We start from the raw sequence: 26808 nt of genomic DNA on the forward strand, positions 1-26808 counted from the left end.
CCTTTTAATAGGTGATTGATTTATTGATAATAAAATGCATCTGAGATTTGCTCAAGAGTGTAGATTTTACAGGCTGCAACCTAATATCTTGAACCAGCCATTCATCGTTGCACATTAACAGCTTTAGCAGATGGGGAGTTTCCCGGTGGCCTCACACTCGGGAAAGTGTGAGCACTGGTATTTTCAGCCTTGGGCTTTCTTGCTTCTCTCCCTTCCTTGCCCTCACTTTCTCGTAGTGATATTAGCAGGGTCCCTGTCTTGCAGGAACTGTGATGCGTTTTTGCTGTTGCCCACTTAGTATCTTTTTTTATCCTGTTTTTCCTTTACTTTGGATGTTTTATAGTGGTGATGGTCTTGTGTAGTGCTGTCAGGGTTCCCTGAGGTTTAAAAAGCATCATTCGTTAGCAGGAAATGGTATCTGAAATAGCGTTCTCCAGAGAAATTTTTTTTTTCCCCTTGTACAGTGAAAACTACTCATTTAAAAAGGTACCATATCCAGAAATAGAAAAGATGGTGAAGAAATTTGAAGTGTACAGACTGTTCCCGATTACCTCCTCTGAGAATTTATTCAGCACTTGTTAATTAGAAAACCCTTGTCACCGGGAGAGGTCTGCCAGTTGTCACATATATGAAATACTGCAAAGTATCTCCAAAGTTACAAATTGTTTGATTAACTGTGTTGAGTGTTGATCAGCCTACGGGCATCTAATATCTGACAAGTAAAACTTGCTGAGATGGCTGTTTATTCTTCTGCAGGGTAGCTGCGCCATGTAGCAAAACTAACTTTTGTGGCTCAGGAAGTGCTCTGGGGCAGGGAGGGGGGAAACAATCATCTTTAAAAGGAACATTCAAGAGCATGTCTTGATGTTAAGAAAGATGTAATGGAAAGCACACTCACCTGGCTTTAAAAAAACAGCATTCTAGCACATATACTGACGTAGCGTAACATACTGACATGCTGTAACAACTTTGAATGTATAAGAAGTGATATGAATAAGTCTGCACTCAATAACTGTGCATTAATTGCAAAAATCAGTAAATCTAGTGTTTAGACCTGTGAATAGGGAATCAGACATCTATTTTTTTCACTCTCCTGCTGATACCGTGCATGAAGTAGGTACATCATGTAATGACAATTTCTTTTTAAAACAGTGGAAACCTTGAACGAAGCACAAGAAGCACTTCTGTATTTGCAACCCATGGTATGAACATTACAAGCCCAAGTAGAAGTATTTTAATTTCATATAAATTATTTTTTATACAATTCTAAGGGTATTTGTGCATATGTGTACAAACATAGTGATCAGATGGCAGTTAAGCTCAGCTTCAGCAAAGCTATTTAGCAAGCATACAGTACAAAGACTGATGAAATTTTTTGTTACTCTTCAGTGATATGTATGTAACTGTGTTGCGCAAGATTATGAAACGTAGAAGGTTTGAGCTGTGTAGATTATTCAACCTTTCTTCTTCTGTGGGAGGCTGGTCTGCCTCAAACCACTTTTTGTTTGCTGGGATCAGTCTCAAACAATTAAAGTTCCCTTTGAGCTGTGTGACAAGGTTGCTGTCGGTTTAGTCCAGGTGTGTATTTTTATTGTATCATACAAGCAGATTTAAAAAGAGAATACCTCTGTGCAAATCACCCTTCCACTTCAGTAGCAAAACAGTTACATATTGTGCAGAACACCAGCCTGCAAGAAGTTTTTTGCATTGAAAAACATCCTATGATATTTTGTTTATTTATCTTGGGATGGTTTTATGTTTTTCACTCTATTCCATTATGCTTGCACAACCAGTAAGGACACCAGGAGTTGACTGTTGATGTTTATTGAATCATTCATATCAAATGAACACTTCTGGCAATCCGACCGCAGAAAGGAAAAGCATTTGTTTGACAAGGGAGAGATTAGAAATCCTTATCAGAAGAAAAGGATATCTGCTTGTTGCAATTTTAAATGCCCAAAAAGAAGACAGCATGATTTCAAGGAGAATGACTGAAATGCGCATGCACCAGGATGGGGTTCTAGTAGAGGGTGTGTGCAGCTGGGTTCCCAATTTGTGGTTTAGTTGCTCTGGGATGCGTTAACCCTTTGCGCTGTGCAGTTTCCTAAGTGAAATGTGTTTTTGTGGCCATTCCAACTCAAAAGTATGAAGCCAGTCATGTGATCTGTTCAGGCTGGACACAGTCTCTATCCCTGCTTAGTGCTTGTATTCCAGACAGACTGTAGTGCACAGGGGTATGTGTCTCGTTAATGCATCATTTGGAAGTGAAAACCTATTCAGTTGCATTTTGAAATCATTGGCATATGTTTTTCTTTTTTCTCTCTCCTATTAGTTGACTAATTTGACTGACATGAGAGGAAATCATATAATTATTCTGCTTTAGTAGCATCTAAACAAATATTAGAGTCTGTTATAGTCCTTTGGGAACAGACCATTGAATACACATAGCGGGATCGTCTTGGGGGCTGGTCTGACAAGTAACTGAGCACTCCTAACTTCCCAAAGCAGGGCAGTTGAAGACCCTCAGCACTTGCCTGACCCATTCAGCTGGGACCTTCAGTTCCTACTTTAAGTGTGTGACAAAGCCATTAACTTCAATGGGAACGCTCACGTACTTAAAGATAGGTGCAGCAGGTCAGGAGTGGGGAGCTGAAAGGGGGTGAACAGAATTTTTTAGTGTTCGGGCAGTTCACCTCACCAAAGGCACACAATTACTTTATCATTCCTCTGCCTCGCTCTCCCATGCTAATCTCCTTCCTGGGTGCTGACGTTTTTCTTCTACCCTGCCTTTGCTGACATTTTCTACTAAATCAAGCAACAAGCTGCCTTTGTTACAGCTGAGGGACTCCTGAAGGTCACAGGGGGCTGCATAATCTGGGCTTTTAGAATCCCAGTACCTTTTTCCAGGGTGCTGGTGTTTCTCCACATGCTGGTCCCTTAGGTCTAGCTCATCATTCCAGCCTCTACTGCCAAGATGCTGAAGTTTGTACATCGAATACCTTTTGCCTGGATGCTGTCTTTTGGATAACTCATTCAAGTAGACTAGCTGTGCACTAGGGATGGCAGCATGCTGGTCCCACAATGACCTTCTGCCAGGATGCTGTCGCTTTTTTAGCTCCTGGTAACTGTCAAGGTTGTCGTCTTCCTCTCTTTTCCCTGGATGCTGTCTCTTCTGAATGTCTCCATAAGATGATTCTTCTTCATCCTCTCCCTTCCCAGGATGCTCTGTCTTCTCCAGGTCACTTACGTACCTCTTTCCAGGGTGTTGTCTTTTGGAAAGCCATTCTGGCAGGGGGGCATTTGATTCTATCCAAGGAAAAGAGTAATGTTAATAAACCCACATAATCCTCACTAATGAAATTGAAATGTGAATTTGTGGAGTTCTGTGGTGCAGGATCATGTTCTTTTACTCATCACACCCATTTAATTGCGCAGTAACTGTGTAGTCTTGGAAGTGGTCACTCTGGATACGTAAACAGCTGTGGAAACAGTTCTGGCACATTTTTAGCAAGGATGGATTGATACGTTAGGAACAAGCTTCAGACAAAATGGGGAGAAATCCAATGACAAAGCCTAATGTGGGGATTTAGGGACTTGCTTCTCAGAAGTAGGTCAGGTCCAGGTAAAGGGAGATGAGTGAAAAATGCTAGGCAGGTGGAAGAAATCAGCTGCAATAGGAGGGAAGAGGTGGATGTCCGCATGAAGCAGGGAAAGGGAAGGACTGAAACATAAGTAGAAGCAGGAATGTGAGGAACATCTTGAAAGCCAGCTCAGTATTTCCAGCTAGCATAACTCTATTGTTTCTCTTACAATATTTCTGATCTCTTAGTATTTCAGGCCTTGGGTCGACATGACTGACTCAGCATTCATGTGAAGAGGGAGGAAGGTTATTTCTACAGACACTTCGGGGCCAGTTGCTCTTTCTACTCTGAGGCTCCATGCTCCTTGGTGGTGGTAGGCCCCTATGTGCTGCTTCTTACAATCTCCTAGTTTGATTTGCCTCCACTGCTGTGACTGGTGGCAGTAGAGCATATAGGAGAGCAAGCAGTTAGGAGGGACTGACACCAGAGCAGCCTCAGCATTCCCAGCCGTGGCAAAGCTCACCCCTATCAGGATGTAGAAGCCAGTGGGGTGAGGTAGTAGATGAATGGGAGCACCCCCACCCCCAGTTAACAGTAGGAACAGGGTCCCCAACTGGGGAACGTCTTCCATGTGTCCTCTTAGAGCTTCCCTAGGGAAGCACTTTCCAGACAGGCAGGTTTTCCGTGATAGGCTTCTACCTTCTTTCTATGTGGCAGCTGCTCAGTGATGCCACAGCAGTTCCCGAGCTGGGAGGTCTTAGAGAAGAAAGTCCCTTTTGAGAATTCTCTGTGAGTGTATTACAACAGACCTTGTATCCTTCCACTTCCCTTAGTTAGAATGATAAATATATACATTAGAACCTGGGAACTAACTATTTTGGATCTAACGATCCTCAGCCAAGTGCTATTGCCAGCATTATCAGAGGAATGTCCCCAGTGTTGTATATACCTTTATTGATCTTTTCTTCCTCTTCGGATTTCTGGAGGACAGATTGAAGGATGAGGCTTTCTGCCCTCTGCAGGTTGTCATCCAAGGGACTTCTTTCCATGTGGTCACTTCCTTCTGGAAGGGGCTGCCCCTCCTTGAGGCAGGCACCCCGTAAGGTCAGGCAGAGGAGTAGCAGTGGCAGCTGGACAGATGGCATTGTGGTACAGGGTTCCTGCAGCTTCCGTGGGAGAGAGAAGGACAGAGGAGGTGGGTGGAGCAAAATAAATACAGCAATAATAGCAACATTTCCAGATACTGAAAATGAAACATGGCACTGCTTGTAGAGATTGAGGTCTCTTAGGAAAGTCCCTCCTGATTTCTGTTACAGTCCTCTCGGTTTATTTCACGTTCTTTGAAGAATCTGTAAATTCTTCATACCTGAAACCGAGGACTTGTTTATTTTTCCTGGCAGAATGAGTATTAACATTTTAAACACCTAACTTCATGATGTACAGATAATTCTGAAAGCCAGTTATTTTGGTTTGTCTTTTGCCAAGAGGCAAAAATAATTTCCCTCTTGAACTCTGTGCTAACCATTGCTGTGCATGAGGTGCACACGCATATACCTTTACAAACCATCTTCACTAGGCGATTCCATTTGTTAAGGGTTCATATTAAAGTGATATCGGGATTTGCAATACTTCTGTTCCAACTTCCAGTAAAAGCCCAACTTTAATAGGCCATTAATTTTTAATTAGCTATGTATACCAATTTCAAGTAGCTCTGTATATGTACATACGTATTTGTCTATATAGTAAGACAGCTATGCTCTGTTGGTTAGGAAGATTTCTTGCATTGGGAAAGCACCTCACATTTCTTTTCCAAGACAAATAATAGTAACTATACCTTCTTTTACCCAGATAACGAGTGGTTTTCAATTTCTTCTAGCTAGCACTGGAATTTCTAAGGCACCTATCACTGATTTATTTTTCCAGTAAGTGGAGTTTACTTCAGCAGAATGGAATACATCTTTAGTATTAGTATAACAGTCATTTAGCTTAATTACATCTCCGACATGTAAAAGAAATGTACACTGTTATGAAGATCTACCAATTTTTAAAATAGAGAACGAGTTTATTACCTTTCTTATTGGCAGGTTTCTGTCACCTCTGATAAAGTCCTTGGATAACAGCCCTAAGAATATCATGCAGGCTTTTTAACTCAAAGCAATCTTGAGAAAGAAAGTTAAGAGCAGTCAGCTCGAAAGGAAATGATTTGGTAGATTACCTGGTTTGTAGTGTCAGATATTTGCTTGATGCTTCTTCCAAGAGGTTGTTCAGTCCTTTAAAGCTGTTTGCACATCTGAGCTTAAAAGTTGCCCTTTCTTTGCTACAGACGCATGCAGTTTCCAATAGAACTGTTGCTAAGTTCTCTTTGGATGGCTTGTGTCTCCGTACTTATACTGTGCTGCCTCTGGATCCTTTATGCAAATGGCTGTGAGGTAATTTAGGTGATGTGTTGCTTTTGTGTGTGTGGCTTTTTTGTTATTAATGTCGGAGATCTGAGTTCTGAATGCACTTTAAAACTCTGGTAGTTGTTTGCTCACCTCCTTGTACTCATGCTGGACTCCCAGAGATTGCTATTTTTCCATTCTCTAAAGAGTTTATGTTGAATTTTGTCACACACAGCACAGGGAAAAGGAGGATTTTTCTGCTTAAAATAAGAAGCTCATGCATCTGCTATTAAGCAAACACTTGGGTGTAAAAGCAAAGGGATAGGTAATTTATCAAGCTAAGGAAGAAAAACAATGAAAAAAATCCATAGTGGATTATATTTAAACAAGTTTAGACGATGATTTCTCATTCTGAATGATGCTAAACAATTTTTGGCTTACAGTTCCCTATTTTCTTAGCATAGACTTCCATGCACAATGTACGAGAATACAGCATGCATAGCATTAGATATTAAAATGTAGTTAGGTTGTTGCTGTGAGCTTCAAAAAGCATTATTACCCTTGTAACTGGAAATAAGACTCCTTCTTTCTACCTGTCCATTTATTTAAGATATTCTTCCACACAGTGCTACTCAGAACAGATCATGCAGGGGGTACAGATAAAGGGCTAGTGATTCTTTGAAAAGCTTAGTGATCCTGATGACAATATAGAGAACTGAAACCCGAGTAAGGATTGCTCACAGTAATAAAGTGATGCAGGATGCGGCTTTCTTCTTTTGTTTTTACTACAGGGAGGATTTCAACCAAATGAAGTCAACATTTTTCTGCTTTCCCTCTTACTAGTACGTTGTCACAAACGCAGACCCATCTGTGTATGTCCTTCTCATCACTGCCATCAAAGCATTCAAGTTAAAATTTGTCTTCAGCAGTAAGTAGGGACAGAAACCAGCAACCTGCCAGCATGGCTTGATAACACCTTCCTTGACACGACACTGCCGTGTACCTGCTCTCTGTGGTGCTGTGCCACAGCCTGAGCTAGAAAGCATTTTGGAGATGCACTTAAAAGCACTGCACTTAAAGGTGGATCATTTATGCTACAGGTCATGTGGATCCTCACGTGACCTACAAGATTGCATCTGCTGCTACTAAGTTAATTGCAAATTGCCTCTTCTGCTGGCTTGTGGAGCAAATCCATGCAGGGCGTTTTCTATGGTGCATAAAGAGAGGGTGAAAACCTCCGCAGTGTGGTTTTTCCTTTACTTGGCCCCGGTTTGGTAGCTGAGTTGTGCCATTTCAGCTAGTTTTGGGCAATCAGTGCTGGGCTTGGGTAAAGAAGGGCAGCATTTTGCATCTGAATAGATGACAGAAATTAAAGGGGTGAAGTCAGTTGTTGTCTATCAAAGTGATTTATTAACCATTAGAATTTAGCAGAAAATGGTAATCTTACAGAGCTTTTTTTTCCTTTTGGCACCCCTGTTCAACTTTATATGATGAATAATCAGAAAATCCACCGAAAAAAGTCTTGTTTTCAATACTTCAGGAAAGAAAATCTGGCTTCTTTGGGGTGACTTCAGTGGAACCCAGCCTTTACCTCAGTGCTCTTCCATGAGAGTGTGGTCATCTCTTGAATTTTGTCTTAATACCGTATAAAAATGTATCATAAATTATATAGAGAGGTGCTTACCCTGATATAACTTGGGACTAGTCATGGACATCAGTGTTTTTGTTTCAGATTTCACTGAGGGTAGAGATTGGGACTTACTGCATTTTAACTGCATTTGTACCTTTTTTTTTTAAATACTGAAGATGGAATATATTTTCATTTTTTTTTGGGGGGGGGGGGGATTTCTAAGGGACTTGGAGACATCATGCAGCCTATGTGCAAACAAACATATATATGGCTTTATAAAGATGCTGTCTTTGCCAAACCTCAGCAGGCAACAGAACTGAAGATCTACAAGGATCGACAGGCATCTTACTGTAGCTGGTCAGTAAAGATTGACTGGGCAACCAATAACAATCCCTCATCCAAAGCAAGGATCATTTTAAAGGTATTTCCTATGTGTTTTTAGTTTTAAGGAATACACTATGGCTTTTCAGGAATCTAAAAAATGCTGGAAATTGTTTTAAGTATCTTCATTAGTATCAGAGTTGCTTGTTTAACAGAGCAGTAGATGTCTGTGACTTAGCCCCAGTCTTGCCCTAATAAAAGGCCTAATCCAAAATCCACTGAAATTAGTCAGATTTTTCTTTTGATTTTTTGGGGGGTGGCCTTGGAACTTGTCTCTCTCTGATTTGAAATCCTCTACATATTGATTTGAAAATAATACCAAATTCTCACTCTTTGAAGCATGGCTCTTGAGCAAGATGAGGAAGAGAAAACAGCTGAAACCTTTTCACATGTACAAAATCATATAAGCAAATTAACTCAAGGAAAAGCTAAGGATTTGATATTAAAAATAGGCTCCCATATGAATGTATTTTATCTTAGCATTGAGTGAATGAGTCAGATTTCAGTTGCAGTGCAGCAGTTGACATACTGAATTTCTCGGCTATCTAGAAATGATAGGATAGTTGAGACTTAGCTTTGGAACTTTGTAAGACAGCAAATTAGTAAATCTGCATTTCCCACATATCTTCTATATGAAAATCCTCCCAATGTCTAATTTTAAGCTGGAAACAATTCTTAGCATGCAGTTCTCCCTCCAGTCTGAAATTAATCTGGATAGCATAGAAGGCCTGCATGTGTAGCTACCGCTTAGATACAGCGGGAGCTGCTCCCGCTAGAAGCCTCTTCCGGAGTCTCTCAAAGCACGTGCTGCAGCAGTCCAACGCACGGGATGTTGGGATCCTCTGCACTTAACACCCAGTCTGCCACCTCATCCAGGTTGCTCTCTTTGTAAGACTCTCTACCCTTCATAAACCACACTGTGGCCACTAAATTTCTCTGTACAAACTAACAGGGCTTATATGCCGTAGGTTTATAAACTGCTATTGTATCAGTCACAGTGATCCCTGTAGTGAATTACATTCACTTCACATCAGTTGCCTAGCATTTCCTGGACATAGTAACCACATAAGATCTCTTGTGGTACCACACCAGAGTTTAAAAAGTGAATTTACTGGGCTATAAATTAAAGTAGGCATTGATGAAAGGGGAAAGGGATTTGCACTTTTAAACATGTCTTTAGAAAATGTCCTTACAAGAGCAGTGAAGTTGTTACGAATTCTGCTGCTGGCTCCCTGCAAGGCTTTCTTGATAAGCTGCTGAAGCCAAGCGTGCCTTCTAAATTAAAAAAACATGGATGTTTTCATCATGTGCGTGAAGGCTTTAGTAATTCTGAACGGTTTCTTAATCTTGCTTTGTTACAGTTTTTCTTTCATTTAATCACATTTTCTCTGTCGTTTTATCCTTTTATATCATATTCTTTTTAACATAAAAGATTTGGAGTGCATTAAGCATCTTGACTAGCCTCTGCCACATGGAGTTTATTCTTTCTGCCTCTTCCCCAAGGCAAGAAGTGCGTGCAGTGAGTTGGCTTCTTTCGGCAGGACTTCTTTTTAAACTATTGGTTACTATCTATGTATATGTGAAGAGGCAAGGTCAAAGACATTTATTTTGCCCATGGAGCAGAAGGTGGGGTTGTGCAGATCCTTATTTTCCAGGGGAGATTATCCACTAATCTTGGGCCACCTTTTAATGCCATTTGGAAGTTTTCTTACCTGCACAGACCATCAGGCAACCAGGAGCAATTGGGAAGTTCTGGAGTCTGCAGGTCTGAGCAGTCGTCTTAATGCAGATGTTCTGGGTATTAGTTCCTCAACAGCCTTACTAGGAAGCTGATCTCAAAACTCTGTGGTGTTGGTTGGTTGGTTGGTTTGTTTTTCCCAGCTAAAATGTGTTTACAAAACTTTTCAGTTTTCAAAAAACATTTTCCAACAGAACCTTGTTTCAATGGTACATCTCCAGTCAGCTCTTGCACATGGGATGCTCTTATTAAGCTGTCAGCTGCAGCCTTCTAAATCACAAGCAGAAGCTAAGATTTGCAAGGCTTGACAATACCTTCACTCCTGTGGCCTGTGGTCAATTGTGCTGATTGTTTGACTTACCGATATTTCCTTTCCTGACACAACGGGTGTCATTTTCTGGTTAAAATGTCGTCCAGCTTTCATCTATTCAATTCAGAATGTACATGTTATCAGAGACACGTGAGGTAATCTGATTACTGCATTTATTTCCTCGCACATGAAGAAGATAACGAGGGAGTGTGTTCTGTCATGCTGGCAAAAGCATAAGAAGGACCAGTACGTGAAAGCTGAGGTTAAAAAATTTAGTTGAATTCACATTCCCAGCTGCGAGGGTAATTAAACTGCCAGGTAACTTTTCATGTATAGCCTTAATGTTGCTTGGAGTTTAGAAGTTATGTTCATTTTCTTTTGGCAGGAGAAATGGTTTGATGAGACATTTGAGGAAAAGCGTTTAGGGTGAGGAAAATGCTTTCCTCTGAAAATGCAAGAATGTTGGTGGCAGTGGACAGAGCTTCTGCTCAAAGGGCCAGGATCATCAGGGGTCTCACTAACCATTTCCCTATCATTTTAGGGAAGAGATCAATGTTTCCTCAGCCTGTAGCAGTCTGAGCTCTGGGAACAGAAATGCTTTAGTCTAGCTGAAATTTTTGGACCTGATTTAAAGTATTTGGGTGAAACTTAATGACCCATGATTAGATTAGATTTAGTTAATGATCCTTTCTGGCCAAGGACTCTCTGAAAGTAGGAAACACCCAGCAATGAAGAGCTATGTTCTAAGGCTGCACTTCGTATGATAGTATGCTTAGAAAGAGCAATATTACAGAGAGTACTGAAATGAGTCCAGAGAGTGTCTTCTGCTTGCACATCTGGCTATAGAGCAACTTGATATTCAGAGTCACAAATGAGGAGCAGGGCATCGCCGAAGAAGTTGTTCTTTTTGTCTGGGCAGGACCTCCAGCGCTCAGTCGGAGCAGGAGCAGCAGCTCCACACTGGCTTCTGGACATTCCAGAGGAGCTCACGGTTACTGGTGCAGGTGTGCTACAGAGCACAAAAATGCACGCAAATCCCTCATTCCGGTATGTAGGGGCTAGGAATTCCCTTTCTCTTAGGAGCACCCTCTGTGCCAGAATAAGCACCCTCTGTGCCAGTGTAATGGACAGGCATCCTACGCTGTTCAAGGATTCCTTTCCCCCAGGAGACAACTCAAGGGGAAGGCTTTCTGGATGTTTTGGATACAAAAATCTGCCTCAGTTGAATTCTGCAGGGTGAAATTTCAGCCAGAATACAAGCCTATGTTTGCGTTTGATAACCTTAATTTCATAAAAGAAGCTTCCTTATCCACTGATTGAAACGGAATGTCAAAAGTTATTCAGGGAAGCACATGAAGAGAGGTCAATTGTTTTTATTGTCATTAAAATTTGCTTCCTGACATCTCTTGAGCTGAGGACTCCCTCTAGAGAACGCAGGTTTTGAGGAGGATGTGATCCTGCATTTCAAGTACACCCCCATGCAAAGCTTCTCAGTAGGTGCAAAGTTGTATCTATAGTGCAATGCCCAGGACTTCCAGCTGAGCATCTTGGCTCTGAATTTTTAGGTGATTTGTATCATTTCTGACTAGTTTAGGAGGCATAGTGAGTTTAGCAGAGCTCTGATGCTGTAATGCTGTTGTTCAAAAGACAAAAGTTAAATTGAAGTACCTCAAAGATACTTTTGTTTCATGAACAAATATCACAACTGGAAAACAGTCTCTCTTTAATATATTATCTTTCTTTGTAGTGTTTTCTGTTGCTGTTTTGGCCAAATTTGTTCCGTTTCATTTTCCCTGCAGGTGATTTTTCTATTTAAAAAATTTCTGGAGGTTTATTTTATAAGTGGTAATGTCCTTTCTTCCCACTCACTGCAGAATTACTCACGGTTGCTTAGAGCTGAATTCGTGGGTAGGAGGGAGAGTTTCTTTTCTCAAACTCCAGAGCCGTTTTCCACCCTGGGCTTTGCTCTCTGCCGTCCCACTGACAACCCAGACTTGCCCAGAGCCTGGGGCAGCACAGGATTTGGCTCCCAGCACCTGCACGTGTCTGTCTGGGGCAAGTGTTACGCAGAGATGCCCAGCTACCACATTTCACAGCTAAGTACAGCATTTCAGCAACACAGAGATCCTCAGATCCCTTGTCCAATTGCTGTCTGTTATCACAGCTACTTCAAGCCTCTTGAGCTTCTGTATTAACTGTTGATGAAGTCCCTAATTTTCCTACTTACAAGTATATTCAAAGGGGCACCAGCTTCTAATAGGGCTTCTACATGAAGAAACCCAGAGACGGACAACTCGTTCAAAAAACTCAGCCTTAGGTCTTAACATGCTAGCTATGAGGGTTGAGGTTTGTGCCCCGTCTCTCTCCAAATTGTTCATTGCTCAGATCGTTTGGCTCAACTCACTCCCTCTGCGTGTGCAGGAGCCTGGGACACTAGCCCAGCTCAGCGTCAGTGCCGCTAATAGGCCTTAAAAGTAGGTCTAGCACTTGGCACACAACTGTCTGTTGGTCCATAAAAAGATCCTGAAGGCAAGTAATGAAAAAAATCTGCTACCGCAGCTCTCTACTTGAAAGAATATAAATCCTCATGTTTTGTGCTATCAATCAACTGTGACAGCCTGGAGTTAGGCAGAAAGTTCTCCTTGGCAGATTATTGCAAAGTTTCTATTTGGGGCGTTTTTACATCATCCCTGGGACATCTTGCTCTGGTCACTGTCAGAGATAGGTTACTGAAGCAAACTGGTCTTCTTTACTATAGCCGTCCCTTTGGGGATCATGAAATGTAGAAGCTGCTATGGAAACTGCTCTTCTTTTATTGAACTACAGGATAAAAAAAGTTGTTGTGTGAAATTAATGTGGAACTTGCCAGTGTATTTATTACCAGTTTTACTGAGAGGTGCTGAATGTGCAAGGAGTTTGTCCTAGCTCACACAGCTATAGTGGTAGAGTCAGGAAAAGAGTCCATGCACTTGCTCCAATCACTCCGAGCGCTTTCCCTTATTAGAACAACAGTGGTGTTTTAGGGTTTTTTTCACAAGAGGCACATCTTTCTCATTACTTCTATGTATAAAGTGGAGAGAAATAGCTCCACTAGTTATTTAAAGCACCCTGTTAGTTTGTATTAAGCGTACGTTGTCAACAGGCCTGTGGTTCTAACTTCCCTTCCCTAACCAGTTGTATCCTCTCAATTATCTACTGAATTGCAACTCTTGCGATGACTGCAAGCCTGTGCTGTTCTGTCTGAACCTCCTCTTGTTAAGTGTTATAAATTAGGAATAACTTGATTGCTCGCAGAAATGAGAGGCAAATCAGCTCTTTTGTTTTCTCAGAATAATCTAAAAGCACAGCTTATTTATATCACTCTTCCCAGTTTATTCTTTGAACGGAACTAATTGGGGAGAAAATGGAGGCGAATGGTTATCAGTAGTAGGTGGGCAGCTCTGCCTCTTCCTATGTGGTTGTTTCTACAACACAGCTTCTTATGCGTCAGAATAAGTAAATGGTTTGTCCTGCAGGAGGAGCTCTGTAAGCGTATTGCATTCTTGTGACAGGTGTAATTCCTACTTCTCTTCCTTTTGATTTGTGTAACATCAGACTGCCAGAGTGAGTATAGCCACAGTCTTTATACGGTCCCTTTCCAGAGACCAAATAGTAGGGTGAGGCAGCCAGGCTTTCAGGAATACAGACCTTCCTTAGAGCTGAGGAAAGGCTTTTGTGTCTGAAGGTTGGTCTCTCTTCTTAGGACTTAAAAAGGGCTTATGATCCCCCTAGATTGTCTGCTTTTTCCACCTATAGTAATCACTGTAACAGAAGGTATTACCTCTTACCTACAAATCTTGTATTAAATATTAATCATTTCTGGAGGCAGGGTTCCAGACCCGGTGTATCAATCTAGTCCTCAAAATTCATTTACTAAATTAATGAGCCTAGACAAGTATTCAGTGGCTTTAATGACATATGAACTAAGTTTTAGAAAGGCAGCCCAGGGTAGTCACAGCCAGCACTAACATAACTGAAATTCTTTGTGGCAGGCCTGCCCAATTAGACAAGCTGCACAGTGGTCAGCAGGAGAGCATGTCACACTCCAGCAGGCTTTGCTGCAGATTCGTAGAAAAACAGAATCGTGAGCAATAATGTGTTTTCATTTTCTGCCAAAGCGTTGACACCTTTCCTTATGAAGAAATAAGTTTCTGTTACAAGCCTTGTAGAGTTCTTGGTCTTCTCTTCCCCACTCCTCAGGAAGGGCCAAACTAATGCCTTTCATCACTGAACTTGCAGATTTTCTATTCGTTTTCAGTGGTTGGGAAGTTCAAATCTAGGAGGGGAAATGAAAGCAATTCCTCTTCCATGGGCTCTCTTTGCTTCAGCGTTGAGCCCTGGCCTTGGTGCTGCTGCTCTTCTCGGTTCAAGCGTACGTGATAGGAAACGTTTCTTTCTGATGCAAGCTCTGAGGCCTTTTTTGGAGCGGCTGCTAGTTCAAGCCGGGCAACTGAAATGGCCCAGAGAATCAGATGAAATCCTTATAAGCGCTAATGGTAAATGCTGAATGTCACTTGCAATATGACTTGAAAATAGTGAGGAGCAAAAATAAAGATCCTGCTTTGAAGCCTCTGGCACTTTCAATTGCCATGCTCCTCTTCAAAGTTCCCAGAAATGGCAGCACCTTCTTCTCTAACTGTAAGCCCAAGAATTTTGTAGTTTTGCAGACACTGAAGTGTTGATGCTTAATCTCTTGAATTCCTTGAAACTAATAGGAAATCCTTTGAGGAAACTTAATATAGGGAGAGATTAGGTATTCTGTCTTAAATAATGAACAGGATGAGTATTGAATGAGATGAAGACATTAATTTCTGTGCAGGAAGCTCTTAATAGAATTACTGAGTAAATTCCACATGGAATTTCCACAAGTCCCCTCACCTGTTTAAATCCATAAAGGCCAGGAAGGCCTTTGATATTAGAGGGAAGGAGGTGTATCCCACATAGCATTAAAGCTGTTGCTAAAAGGAGTATAAATAACATATTGCTTATATCAGCTAAATTGTTATATAGTTTAATGAGGAAGCAAAACCAAAGCATTATGATGTTAATCCCACATATCATTTTACTGACAGACTTTTCAATGCTAAACAGCATATTATGGAGTCAGAACTTGACAGGCTTAATTGTATACTTAAGAGTCAGTCTAACTCACAGCTTGTTCCTTCTGGGATGGTGGCAGTTTGGAATTAAAGATCTCAGTGGTTTCACTGTAATGTTTCTTTATTCGCAATTATCTCAGCAATGTTTATGCAGGTAATTTCTAAAGCTTTCCAGTCAAATGGGAACCCTATTATTTAGGAAGAAAGTGGTCATCTTCACAAAGAATGTCACTGTATCTAGCGTCTTGTTCCAGCCACAATCCAGGATCTTTCAAACCAAATAATATTACCTAATGAAAACAAGCAAGACAGAGCCCTATGGCACCGAGTACCAAAACCAACAGCTGCCCAGTCTATTATTTTGTCACAGCTGCTGATGACAGCACTCAAGAGATCATTCTTCAGTTCCAAACAGGGAATTAGTCATTGGACAAAGCAGCCTTCAGCAGCTCAATATACCTTGCCAGAATGTTGTTTCTGAGCTGGGGTTGAAGTCATGATGTAGGAAGAAGAGATTCAGGGAGATTTGATTTAGTGTGATAGAAATGGTGGACATCCAGCTTGCTTTTAAGAGGCAGTTCTGAGGCAGTGTTTGTCATAAGGTATTTGAAAGTGCTGATTTTGATTTTAAAATCTCCTCTCCTCAGCTTGCATCTACTTCTCCTTTCAAATTCAACACAGCATGTTTGAAAATCCCACCTGCCAGTTTCTGCCTGGTCAGATGTCAAAGACGCAAGACTCAAACTCCTGAAGATTTGACATAATATGTGCCCATTGATCAGGGATCAGAGACCACAGAGCGCAGGTAAGAAAAATGGTGAGTAAAACCAGAATGAAAAGTTCCAAAAGTGGCCCTTCAGAGCTGACTGTAGAACATCTTCCTCTTGAAATTCGGAGGTTTCTATAACAGCTTTTAAAATTTTATTTCTTGTTGTTGCTTTCAGTTGCTATAGACAAAGCCATTAATGTGTATAGATTATTCAGTAAAGTGACCTCAAGTCTTGCTTTAAGGATACAGCGCAAATATGATTGACCTTCAAGTTGCCTGCACTGATCTGGTAAGAAAAGGAATTGAAGCCAGTGACAGGCCCACATGAGCAAGTCAGCTGCAAGGCTGTCTGCCTTTAAATACATAGCTCCCGGGAGCAGCTGTTCTTGAGGGAGGCGCAACCTGAAATCAGATGTGGAGGGGAGTTTTAAAGGGGGATCTGGTGCTACTAACAAAGTTAATTTCAGGCATCATCCCTGTCAGCTGAGCTGTCTGAACTGGATAGTGGTTAGTATAAGTACTGCCCCTCTCATCTCTATTGTTTCTGCGTGCTTGTGTGTATGTGTACATGTTATGTGTGTGCATGTTACTAATGAACTGTTCCTGACTTTTTTCAAGTAGCTGTATTGTTCTCAGTAGGTACTAAGTTGTCTGGTCTGCTCCTTTTCTGATGGCTTTGCTTTGCTCAGCATTTGTTACTCTTTCTGCAGTTAAGACTGTTCATTTTCTCTTTCAGATTACTGGCTGTTAATGGAATCCTGTAATGCAGCAACAGATCAGAATCCCGTTATGGTAATTACTATACAGAAGTAAAACTAAGATTGTCAATCCTAAGAGAGTTACAATGGTATGTTGTAGGTGTATGAAATGACTGAGCAAGTGGGAGGATGGTGTAATCAGGTCAGCTGAGTTGGTCGTAAGTATGATATTTCAAGAGTTTTGATAGCTGTAGGTCTTCATCAGCTAATCAATGCTAGGTATAGTTGGTTTGTAAGCTTTTCTAAAGTGTTTGAAAAGGATTTGGAAGAAGGAAGACAGTCATTTTATTGAACCTAGCAAAGATTTCTTCCCACTCGTAAGGACAGGCATACAGGAAAGTGGGTCACTTGGCATTGCCAGCAGGATGAAAACATCTGGATTTTTTCTGTGCTCTGATTGCAGCATGGAGCATTTGTGAGAGGTTCTTAGCAGATAGTGAGTGACACAGTTTCCAGTGTCTGTACCGTCTGTTGGCTCCACTGTGTCTGCAAAGCCTGTGAGCAAAAAGAATAGTTAGGGGCTTTTTTGTTCTATCAGTTGGACTCATGACTAATGGCACCAGTGAAGCTGGAAGATGTTATTTAAAATCCAAGCCTTTACCGTATGAAGGCTGTGAATTAGTGACCAGGAATCAGTTGGGAAAAGCTGCAGCTTTTACCTGGCCAACTGCAGAAGCCACCAGAGATCTAACACAGTGCTGAGATTTGCATGTTCCAAGTGTATATTTAAGGATTGTTCAGAGCACAATAGCACAATAGGAGTCCCTACTTCAGAGAGTTGAGTGAATTATCTGGTTAATGTGAGGGAAGTTCGTAGAGTACTTAAATTAGAACTGTTCCCCTGCCAGTCATTCCTAGTCGTTCAGATGAAGCACATCAAAGAGAGTTGTGGACTTAAAAACAAACAAACAAAACCCAACCAACCAAACAAAAAAACTTATAAACCAATTGTTCACGGAAAATTATTTTCATGTTATGCTACTAGTTATGTAACAACGAATACCTTTGTGCAATTTATATCGTCATAATAACTTTCCAAGTTGTTGTAATAAAGAATAGACTTCTCCACAGGTGCTGAATGGGCTTGTTTACAAGTAAACAGCATGAAGTGAGAAGCAGTGGGTGTTCAGCTGCCATTTTGTGACAGAGATTGTAATTAAAACCCTTCTACAGGCCAAATATTGGGAATCATGCTTTATGGGACAATAAAGTTGTGTATGTGACCAGTGAGATATGCTGTTGAGACCAGAAATAGTACTGGCTTTTAGAAATGACTCCTTTGATCCAATTGTTGCTTCCTTTCCACATCTGCCCAACTGGCATACTCTGTACATACAAAGGGAACATGAGTGAACCTATAGCTCTGGAATAAAAGTTCCTCGAGTCATTTGATTCTTACTTCTGCTGAGAAGTCTGTAAGACACAGTCTATCTCCTTCTCAGCCCTTCTGTCACCCCTGTCTCCCAGGCCTTTTGGGCTGAGCCCGGACATGGACAAAGATGCACTTAAAAGCAGTTGGAGAATAGCTTGCAGATGCAAACTACTGCAGCTGATGTAGTCTTATAAAGCACCAAGCTGGGAGGCTACGTGGTCATTTGGTTAGAATGACATTTGGGAATTGGGACAGATGTATTCTGTTCCGTCTCTCCCACTGAATTGCTCTGCGACTCTTAGTGATGCATGAGGGCAGAAATGCAATTGTGGTTAGAGTCAGTCTTTCCATTGATCTCAGCTGAAATATGGTTAGGCCCTTAAATCCCTGAGTTTTGTGCTCTCTGTCTGTAAACAAGGGATAGTGGTACTAGACAGTGACTCTTGATGCATGTGACAGGCTTTGAAACTCTCAGATGGTGACAAGACAAGTCAAAACCGTTAGCAACAGTTATTTTTTCGGAAGCAAGTAGAATTCACCAAGCCCAGTGAGCCTGGGATGCAAGTTTAATTCAAGAAAGTGGTAAAGAGAAAAGTTGTATTTGATTGCACTTCGAGGAAGCTTTGGTGTGACTGTTTCTGACACGAAGAAACAGTCACACCAACAGAACTAAGACTGGCCCAGAAACAATGATGTGAGATCCTATTAGATGAGCCGTTCCACAGGATTCTTTTCTACAGACCAATGATGACTTTCTCCTCTTTCAGACACTAGTACTCATTTCCACCTTGTCTTATCTATAGCTGCTATCAAATTTGAAACGTTCTATGTTGGCACCTGAAAGCTGGTATGATGGAACTCTAGAAACGCACTCCTGCAATGGCCAGAAATGGTCTTTGTATCTTTCAATGCAGACAGATGGCTGAATTGTATTAGTGGTCTTGTGGTACCAGACCGCTCAGTGTTTGGAATAATTTCTGAGGGATCAGGAAAAAGGTCATTAATAAAAGCAATCTTTTTGTTAGTAGTTTTAAATTTGCTCTGTGATGATCTGTACCTCCACTAGAAAATGCTTACAGAAGTGCAACTAGAATATGCAACTATAGAAAGCAACTAGAAAAAGTGAAAACATTTATTTGAGATTCTTTTTAGATCTATATTTCAATGACTGCTTGATTCAGAGGCCATCAGGGAAGACACAGAGTTAAAACTTTCATAGTTTTACATTTTTGTAGCTATTATTGAAAAATGTGACCCAGCATTTCTGCATGCTGAGAGAAAATGCTTCATCAGGAACAGCAAGCTGATGAACTGTTTCTAAAATACCTTTTGGAAGATCTCAGCAATAATCTATGATTATTTCTGAGCCTCTCCTGCTCATATTGAGTAAGCAGAGCTCAAATCTTATTGTGTGGAGAAATTATGGAAATACCAAGGATTACCTGATAAACAGGTGGTGCCACTGATCATTAACTCCACTTTATAGCCATAGTATCTTTTTGTCATTTGAATAAGAAATGATCTCTGAGCCAATACCAGAGTAAATCTTATTGACCTTTTACGACTGCTTGTGCTTTTATGAAAAAATGGTAACTTCATCTTCATTAAAATCACTTTCAGTTCTGTATGGGGCCAGATACTGAGCACCATAATTCTATATGCATGTATATGCACAGGAAGAAAGAAGGCATTTAGCAGTTCTCTTTACTTGAAGGTACATACCCTGGTCAATACAGTCTGTAATGGTGAACTGAGAAACACTGCTACACTGATATTAAGCTCATGCTGCCCACTCTGTGAGTGTGTCACACAGATCAGCTGAAACTGGGTTAAATTAAGTAGTTCATGTCTCCAGCTGAAGTTTGCTTCTATCAGTGATGGTTCAACTGCTCTTTAACGTGGTTCTTTGACAAGAAGCTGGAGACTTCAGCCCATCCTACTTTCCTGGGTTCAATTATGTAAACCTTTGTCACCTCTCGGTTGGACAGGAGTAACTCTGGTGTAGCTAAGCATGAGATGTTTACAGAATTCCGCAGGATAAAGAGTTGTGTACATCCTTCATCACTTCTGTCTACAAGCCTGTCACCACAGGTTCAGGGTGCACCAGGTCTTCCAAATAGTGAAAAGATTGTCTAAGACTCCTAGGTAAAGACCAATATAAGACCCTGTGTAGACTAAAGTACAGAGGAGATCTTACAGGGAGCTGCTTAAAGACATCTAGATTTTGCCTTTCAGAAACAAAGCTTACCATCCATCTTTTTGGGGGCTAGAGCCACTTAATACTATCAACTGCTGTTACCCTGGGGAGTAGATCTTAACTTGATCTTGCGCAGGGAGTTCCGTACATCATAGATCTGTACATCAAACTTCTTCAAACCAAGGGAGAAGAAGAATCTTGCATTTGGCACTTTTTGAGCACTTGGACATGGCAAACTGCTTGGTATTTGCACAGTAGATGCAGAGTAGCTCCGAAATATTGGTAAAGCTGGCTCTGAGTTAGCAGTCCTTTTTCCTGTATAGAGAGGCCAGTTTCAGCAGTCAGGCCAGGCATAATGTGCTCGTTCTGTAGCCGATTTAAGTTGAAAGGTTATTAAATCCTTTTCCCCTCTGGTAACTGCAGACCATTTAATTACAAGGTCAGTGACATGTAACGGTATAGAGCTTAGGGATCTCATAAACAATGTTTGATTACACAACAAATCATGACTTATTTTGACTTTTGCCTCAGAATACTGGTTACACAGTGTTTATTGTCTGGACCTTCCTAGTGTAATAATTTAGCTGTCTGCAGGACTACATCAGTTCCTGTACCACTGCCTTCTGGTGTTCAGAGTTCTCAAGTGCTTTACAGATTGACAACATAAGAAATAAAAGATACGAATGACTATGAATTAGCAGTTACAGGATGGAACTTTAAAAGGTTCATCTTTCCCATTTAGACAAAAACGAAGTAGCCAAGTTTAATGAAGTACTCATCACTTTTGTCTTTTGAAGGTCTTTTTGTCTGAAGATCTGTGTAGCAGTGGCAGCTTGTAGATGCCAAGTCTGTCTGAACTGTCACCTCCCTTTGGGTGTGAGAGAGAAAGCAGAGTTCTCTTACAACACACGAATCACGTTCAGTCCTTGAAGCAGCGTGGGTCTAGCAGCGTTTGTGATTTCGGCAGAACTTAGCTGCTATCTGGAAACCCAAGTGAAAAAGATGAGCCTTTATAAGACCAAATCACAATATCCTACTACTACAGAAGTGCTCCTAACTGAGTACTTGTAAATTGACTGAAATGAGCAATATTATATCGTCTTGCTTGACATCCCTAGAGGTTGCTAAAGGTCTTTGGTTATTTAATGTTTTTCTGCTTTGAAAAACATGTTAATTTCCTTGATCGTGTCCATGCTTCACAGATACTGTTATAAACCAATGATTCATGAAGTGACTGCCTACCTAATTTTAAACCGTATTTTTGCTGCAATATGGGGGAAAAATCAAATGAAGTTGATGTCTAGTGTCAAAAGAAAGTTTCTATATAATGTTGCTAAAAGAAATGACGTGCTTTTGTGAAGCTTAGAAGATTCTGGAGTAAGTTTGCTCACAAAGAAATCTCACTTAGGCAAGTCCAATGGAGCCCATAGCAGCTTTTAGCTGCTTTAGGATTTACTGGCTAGTGAATCCTCTCTATTTAAAATTGACATCAGCAGTATTTGCTAGCCTAGCAGAATCAAATTTTTGCCTGTCAAAACTCTCTTGACTTCAGATTCAAGACTGAATCAGGGTTTAGGCAGTAATTTTGATGAAGTTATATCAGGGATTAATTTGCTTCAAAAAAAAATTAAATTAAGGTAAGGGCTAAATGACATGAGTGGGTGATGAATGTGGGGCAGGCTGGAAGTCTAGGGGTTTTTGTTGTTGTTGTTGTTTTTTTCCTTTATGAATTTGAAATAGTCTTTTAATAATTTCTGGACCAGTCAGGAGCAGATTCCCAATCTGATACCTGATACAAAACAGCATCTCCTCTATCCGTCTGATGGGATTTCTTTCCAGAATTTAGTCTGTGTTGCAGCTGTGGCAGGTGGACAGAGTCGAGCAGGTACTTGTCAGGGGATTACGCTCACCAGTGCTGTCTGCCTGCCTAGAGCCCAGTGAAGCTGATGGGTGCTGTCTCCCATCACCTGAAGCTAAGGTTTTGAATTGACCTTGATTTGTGTTCCATATGACAGGGAGAACACAGATTTTAGGAATAAGAGACCTGATCTTCTGCTGATGTAAATCAATATTGTCTTGTACCATTTAATTTGCAGCTGCTAAAAATCTGTCACCAGATGTGCTTTTTCTTCTTGGGGAGCTGTTTTCTATCTCCTCTAAGCAAGACAAGCTTACAGGGTTGTAACAGTGCTTTGAGCTGAAATGAACATTTCATCTCTTCCTGTGAATCTGGTAATAGTCAATATCTGAAAGAGCAGTAAAATAAACTTCTATACAAGAACTGTAGCAAAAGAGAAGTCGAGGGATACACCTTTGGGCCCGTATGAGAAATGAAATGCGTGATCTCCAATGGCACATCCTAAAATGCAGCTGTGCTCTTCAAAGTGCCAGCAAATTCCACCCAGCCCTGACTGTCCCTCTTCTTCTCCTGCTTCCCTCTCGCCTCCCCTTTCCTTGTATTCTAGCTTTGAATTGAAACTCTGGCAGCAAAAGGCAATACTCATGAACCATATGGCAATAAGCTGCCTAACTGCTCAGGGTACTCAGATTCCACTTTCAGTTTTCTGATAGGGATATAGAAATTTTTCTCTGTTAAGGGAAGGATGAAGAGTGCGTAGTATGAAATGCCTTGAGGAGTCAGATTAAGTAAAATTACACTTTCGGTTAAAGTTTCAGGAAAACTGAAATCTAAAGTGAGAAAAATTTAGCATAGCTAAAAGAAGCTGAAAGAACAGCCCCGATAACCCCAGTGAATCCCTCGGTGCCAGCTGTAAGACCTTCTGACTATACTAGCATTGCAGGGAAATTACAGTTTAAACACTGTTGGCAACACCAGCAGTCAATTCCTTAGCCGTATAGGAAAAGCTTTGCCAAGCAGAGGAATGAAGAGCTTCCTAACGTCATGCAGTACGCTCAGATGTCATTAAGTAAATGGGTGACAGTCACACATCTGAGACTGCCACGCCGCCTCAAATCCTAGAGGACCATTCGATCAAATTGATACTCTACAGTACATTCAGGCCATTCATTTTATTCCATTTAGTTTATTTTCTCTGTGAGGCTCATTACAGACAGGCTGCAAGCAGCTTGTCCAGTCTGAATCAGACCAGGTAAGGATACAGAGAAAGTGCTTTTGTTGCTGTGCTGTGCTCAGCATAAAGGCTAAAATGTTTTATTCCTTCTTCACCACATTGGACAGTTTCTTTCCTGAGCATATATATCACAAGCACTCTTGAATGAAACACACCAAGGATGAAATGGAGACATGTTTCTGCAGAGTTTATTGATGGTGATGTACTCTTAAAAAACTCTAAACCAGCAGTTACAGGTTCTCCATAGTCACAGATCAACCAACATCAGAAAGATAGGACCAGCTTCTCGTTCTCTTAACAGCCGAAGAATCCTTTTGGTGCAGTCTGGACTTTGCCTGTGGATGGGAGCACCCTGGGCATCTCATTCTCTTGTTTCATTTCTGAGATTTTGCTTTTAAACACCGTTTTGATCTCATGAGATCCTGCATCTCCATTACTTTTCTGAAGGGGCTGATATCACAAGCCAGTACTCTGCTTCCTGGCACTCTAGGAATCTGTAGACTGGATTTTCTGCTGTCCTCCACATCCTTCATATCTGGACAACATTAAGGAAAAGCGCTATGAAAAGTTGAAAGCGAGGATTTAGCCTGCCTGTAAAAAAAACAATTAGACCTCAGCCTCAGGATTGCCCTGAGACATTTTGCAGAAGTATGAAATGTTCCTAGTAAGTGATAACAAGCAGGGTGTGCACACCAGTATGATGAAGACAACAGCTCTGCCTGCTCTCTTCCCATCTCTTCTGGGGCACAGTGCTGCATCTGGAACATCTGCTTATCAGGGCACCAATGGCTGTGTGGTCCAGAGAGAAGCTGAACTTCTTCCTGGCTTGCAAAGCAATTTCTTCAGCAGACAAAGGCACAGACATAGAGGCAGTGGAAATGGCTTGGAAGGAGCTCACACTGCTAATGTCCTGCTTGTCCTCCCCTTTACTCTCATAGTCAAGCTGGTAATAAATTCCCTCATTAGAATTAAAATTGGTAGTACCCATTAATACCATAGTTCAGATATCTGCCATATGCTAAGTCTCAGTGCAGTGTCTGCAGCTGACAGCGTTTCATTGTCTGTACCAGTCCACGAGGGAGAAATTTATGCACGTGACAGGAGACAAGTGTAGAAAACACACAGAAGAGGCAGCAAGAATCACATCGCCACTCAGCCTGTTCCCACAGCTAATTCCGCCGTCCATATGTTGTGATCTGTTGTTGTCATCCCCTGGATTTGGGCAGACAATTCGCATGTCATATGAGGTCGGGCTCGCAGATCTTTTTTGAAAGGCTGAAGGGCTTCATTAGCTTTACAGAGTATGTAAATATTAGCCGGTACTAAATGCATTTGAATTCATGGTACTTTTTCTTCCTCCACTGTCTATATGCAAATCAAGATCCGTTAGTGTATATTAAGAATTCTTTAGTCTTTTCCCTTCTCTAAATGACTTTGGAAATATCTTTAAGAGCAGTAACTTTGAAATTAAAAGGGGGAACGCTCTGTACTTTACCAAGAAAGCGCTTGTGTTCTTTTTTCCTGTAAGACCCTTTCAGCTGCATTGCATATAATTAAGGACAAAGACCAATTTCTTCCGAAGTGCCCAATCCAGTGAACATGTTTGGCAGACACCCAGCACAGCGTAGCCAAAGCCACATTCATTCAAACCTACAGCTGGAGGAAGAGGCATTGCTTTTACTGCCCTTTTTTACAGCAGATCTGTGGTCAAGTATTTCTGAGAACAGACGAGATATGATTTAAATCTCGTCTCCTCTTCCTGAGCAGATCCAACTGATATTCTCATCTGCCAGGAGACCACGTTAACCAACATATTACAGTCTGTTCTTCCACACTTGTGAAGAGGGTGTGTGGGAGGAGGAACAGTCATTGCTGAAAATATACAAGTAGTCCTAGGAGCAGAGATGGGAAGAGAGCCAAGCACTGAGATGCAGATTCAGGCCCATCTGCACAGAAAACATTATGACTTCAAGCTTCTCGTCCCGCTCTCCACGCGCACACACACACGCTTCCCCCTGCCTTACCAGCACCCCAGGGCAGGCAGCTGCTTGGTGTTTGGAAGAGTCTGCTGTTAGAATTACTGTTGGTTCCTGTGTTTCTGTTGGAGCCTGCAAGCCTCACAGCCCTGACTGATGACGGGGTGTCTAAATTAAGCCTATAAAGAGAAAAAGTTGTGAATCCTGCTCTAAACTATTTATCCACAGCCAGTTTAGGATTCCTTCCTTACAAGATCCATCGCTTTGCGTGTACATATCGAAGTTAAAGGATACACTCCAAACAAGCCTCTACCACTTGTTGAAGAAACAGTTCTAATTGCAAACTGCAAAGAATCTGACACTTTCTAGGTAGCCAAGAGCAGTGGCACAATTCACATACACCTGTAGCTGTTCCGCTACCCGCATATCCTAGCACTCCAGTTTAATGGTCATGTGAAAACCACAGTCCATCTGAGACATGTCTAGAACAGAGCAATTTTGTTGTGTCACCTTTATAACCTCAGTAAAAGTAATTTAAAAGGAGCCACATTCTGGCACGTGGTCTTGTCTGAAAGCATGGGTCTGTGATGGAAGGAGAAATCTGTTGGCATCATCTTGATCTCCTGGAAATTTCAGCTATGTGCTGGGATGTAGAGCCATATATGTAGTAAGTCTCTTTGCAGCGCTATGAAATCAGAAAATCTTTTTCTACACCATGACAAGCTCCTTGGTTTCCTTTTGAGACAAAAGCAGATGCTTGTTATGTTGCTGTGCAGTGAATACCTCACTTGTAACATGAATTAACTTACTGTGTGACTGAGTTAATTAACATTTCATACACAGCTGAATGCAGCGCATATGCACCTTGAGCTTGGTACTCTCCACTGCTGTTAGAAAGGAGTCTGTGCTCAGGAGTAGGCAAAGGATGGGACAAGAATCCCATGAATGTTCAATCAAATAGTAGCATGTCATCAAATTCTGCTAATCATCTATGTCTCTGAATTGCATATCGGTCTCCTCACTGGAATTTCACTGTAATTATCATTGCTCAGTGGACTTTCTTTCAGCAGATAAGTGCAATGTAGATAGAGAGGGAGAGAGAGAGAAATTTAAACAGAGAGATTCCCTATTCACTCAGCCTTGAATCATCTACTTATTTTGCAAGGTCTTTGCTGCAGGGAGCATCTTTCTTTTACACATACACGAAGCGCAGTATGCCAGCACTTCGTATTGTGTTGGCGTGCTTCAGTGTGTGCATCATAATAACATTTAGCACTTAAAAGAGCTCTTTCCAACTTTGATCAGATAGTACTTTTCCATTTTGTAGAAGGGGAAACTGAAGCATAGGGAGCTTAATGGGATCCAGACTTTCACAGTAGGATAGGATACAGCTGAGCCAGGAGTTGATGCTGATGTGTTTAAAGCTAAAGCGTTTTATCTTACAACTGGAAGGATCTAACCACTCCTCAATCATACTAATTTGAT

The 26808-nt window shown here is 41.3% G+C and overlaps 1 protein-coding gene and 1 long non-coding RNA gene across 3 annotated transcripts in view; one reads left to right on the forward strand and one right to left on the reverse strand.

Annotated features, from left to right (window-relative positions):
- Positions 1-1818: 1818 nt before the first annotated feature.
- TRH (thyrotropin releasing hormone) lies at positions 1819-5980 on the reverse strand. Of its 2 annotated transcripts, XM_068907117.1 has the most exons (3): positions 5797-5980; positions 4531-4747; positions 1819-3306 (listed from the first exon to the last, which is right to left on the reverse strand). In XM_068907117.1, the coding sequence occupies exons 2-3, from the start codon at positions 4724-4726 to the stop codon at positions 2720-2722; spliced, it is 783 nt and encodes a 260-aa protein (XP_068763218.1). In that variant the 5' UTR covers positions 4727-4747; positions 5797-5980; the 3' UTR covers positions 1819-2719. The 2 variants fall into 2 exon arrangements, with proteins under 2 accessions (XP_068763218.1, XP_009679434.2); XM_009681139.2 differs by lacking the exon at positions 5797-5980 and having other exon boundaries at positions 4531-5153.
- A 1915-nt stretch (positions 5981-7895) lies between these two features.
- Positions 7896-26808, forward strand: part of LOC104148124 (uncharacterized) — a 30446-nt gene continuing 11533 nt past the window's right edge. The window contains exons 1-3 of the long non-coding RNA XR_695032.2: positions 7896-8013; positions 15807-15964; positions 16665-16720. This is a non-coding gene — a long non-coding RNA (uncharacterized lncRNA). The remainder of the gene's footprint in view (positions 8014-15806; positions 15965-16664; positions 16721-26808) is intronic.

The sequence above is a fragment of the Struthio camelus genome, chromosome 14 (genome assembly GCF_040807025.1).
Source record: "Struthio camelus isolate bStrCam1 chromosome 14, bStrCam1.hap1, whole genome shotgun sequence".
NCBI classification, from domain to species: domain Eukaryota; kingdom Metazoa; phylum Chordata; class Aves; order Struthioniformes; family Struthionidae; genus Struthio; species Struthio camelus.

What these genes read in the sequence shown, in the direction of transcription:
- TRH (XM_068907117.1), bottom strand. Translation starts at nt 4,726, where the DNA reads ATGCCATCTGTCCAGCTGCCACTGCTACTCCTCTGCCTGACCTTACGG. An exon ending in GGAAGAAAAGATCAATAAAG is followed by an intron (nt 3,307 to 4,530) that starts GTATATACAACA and finishes TTCCTTGGATAG; the next exon opens with AATCAAATGCCCCCCTGCCA.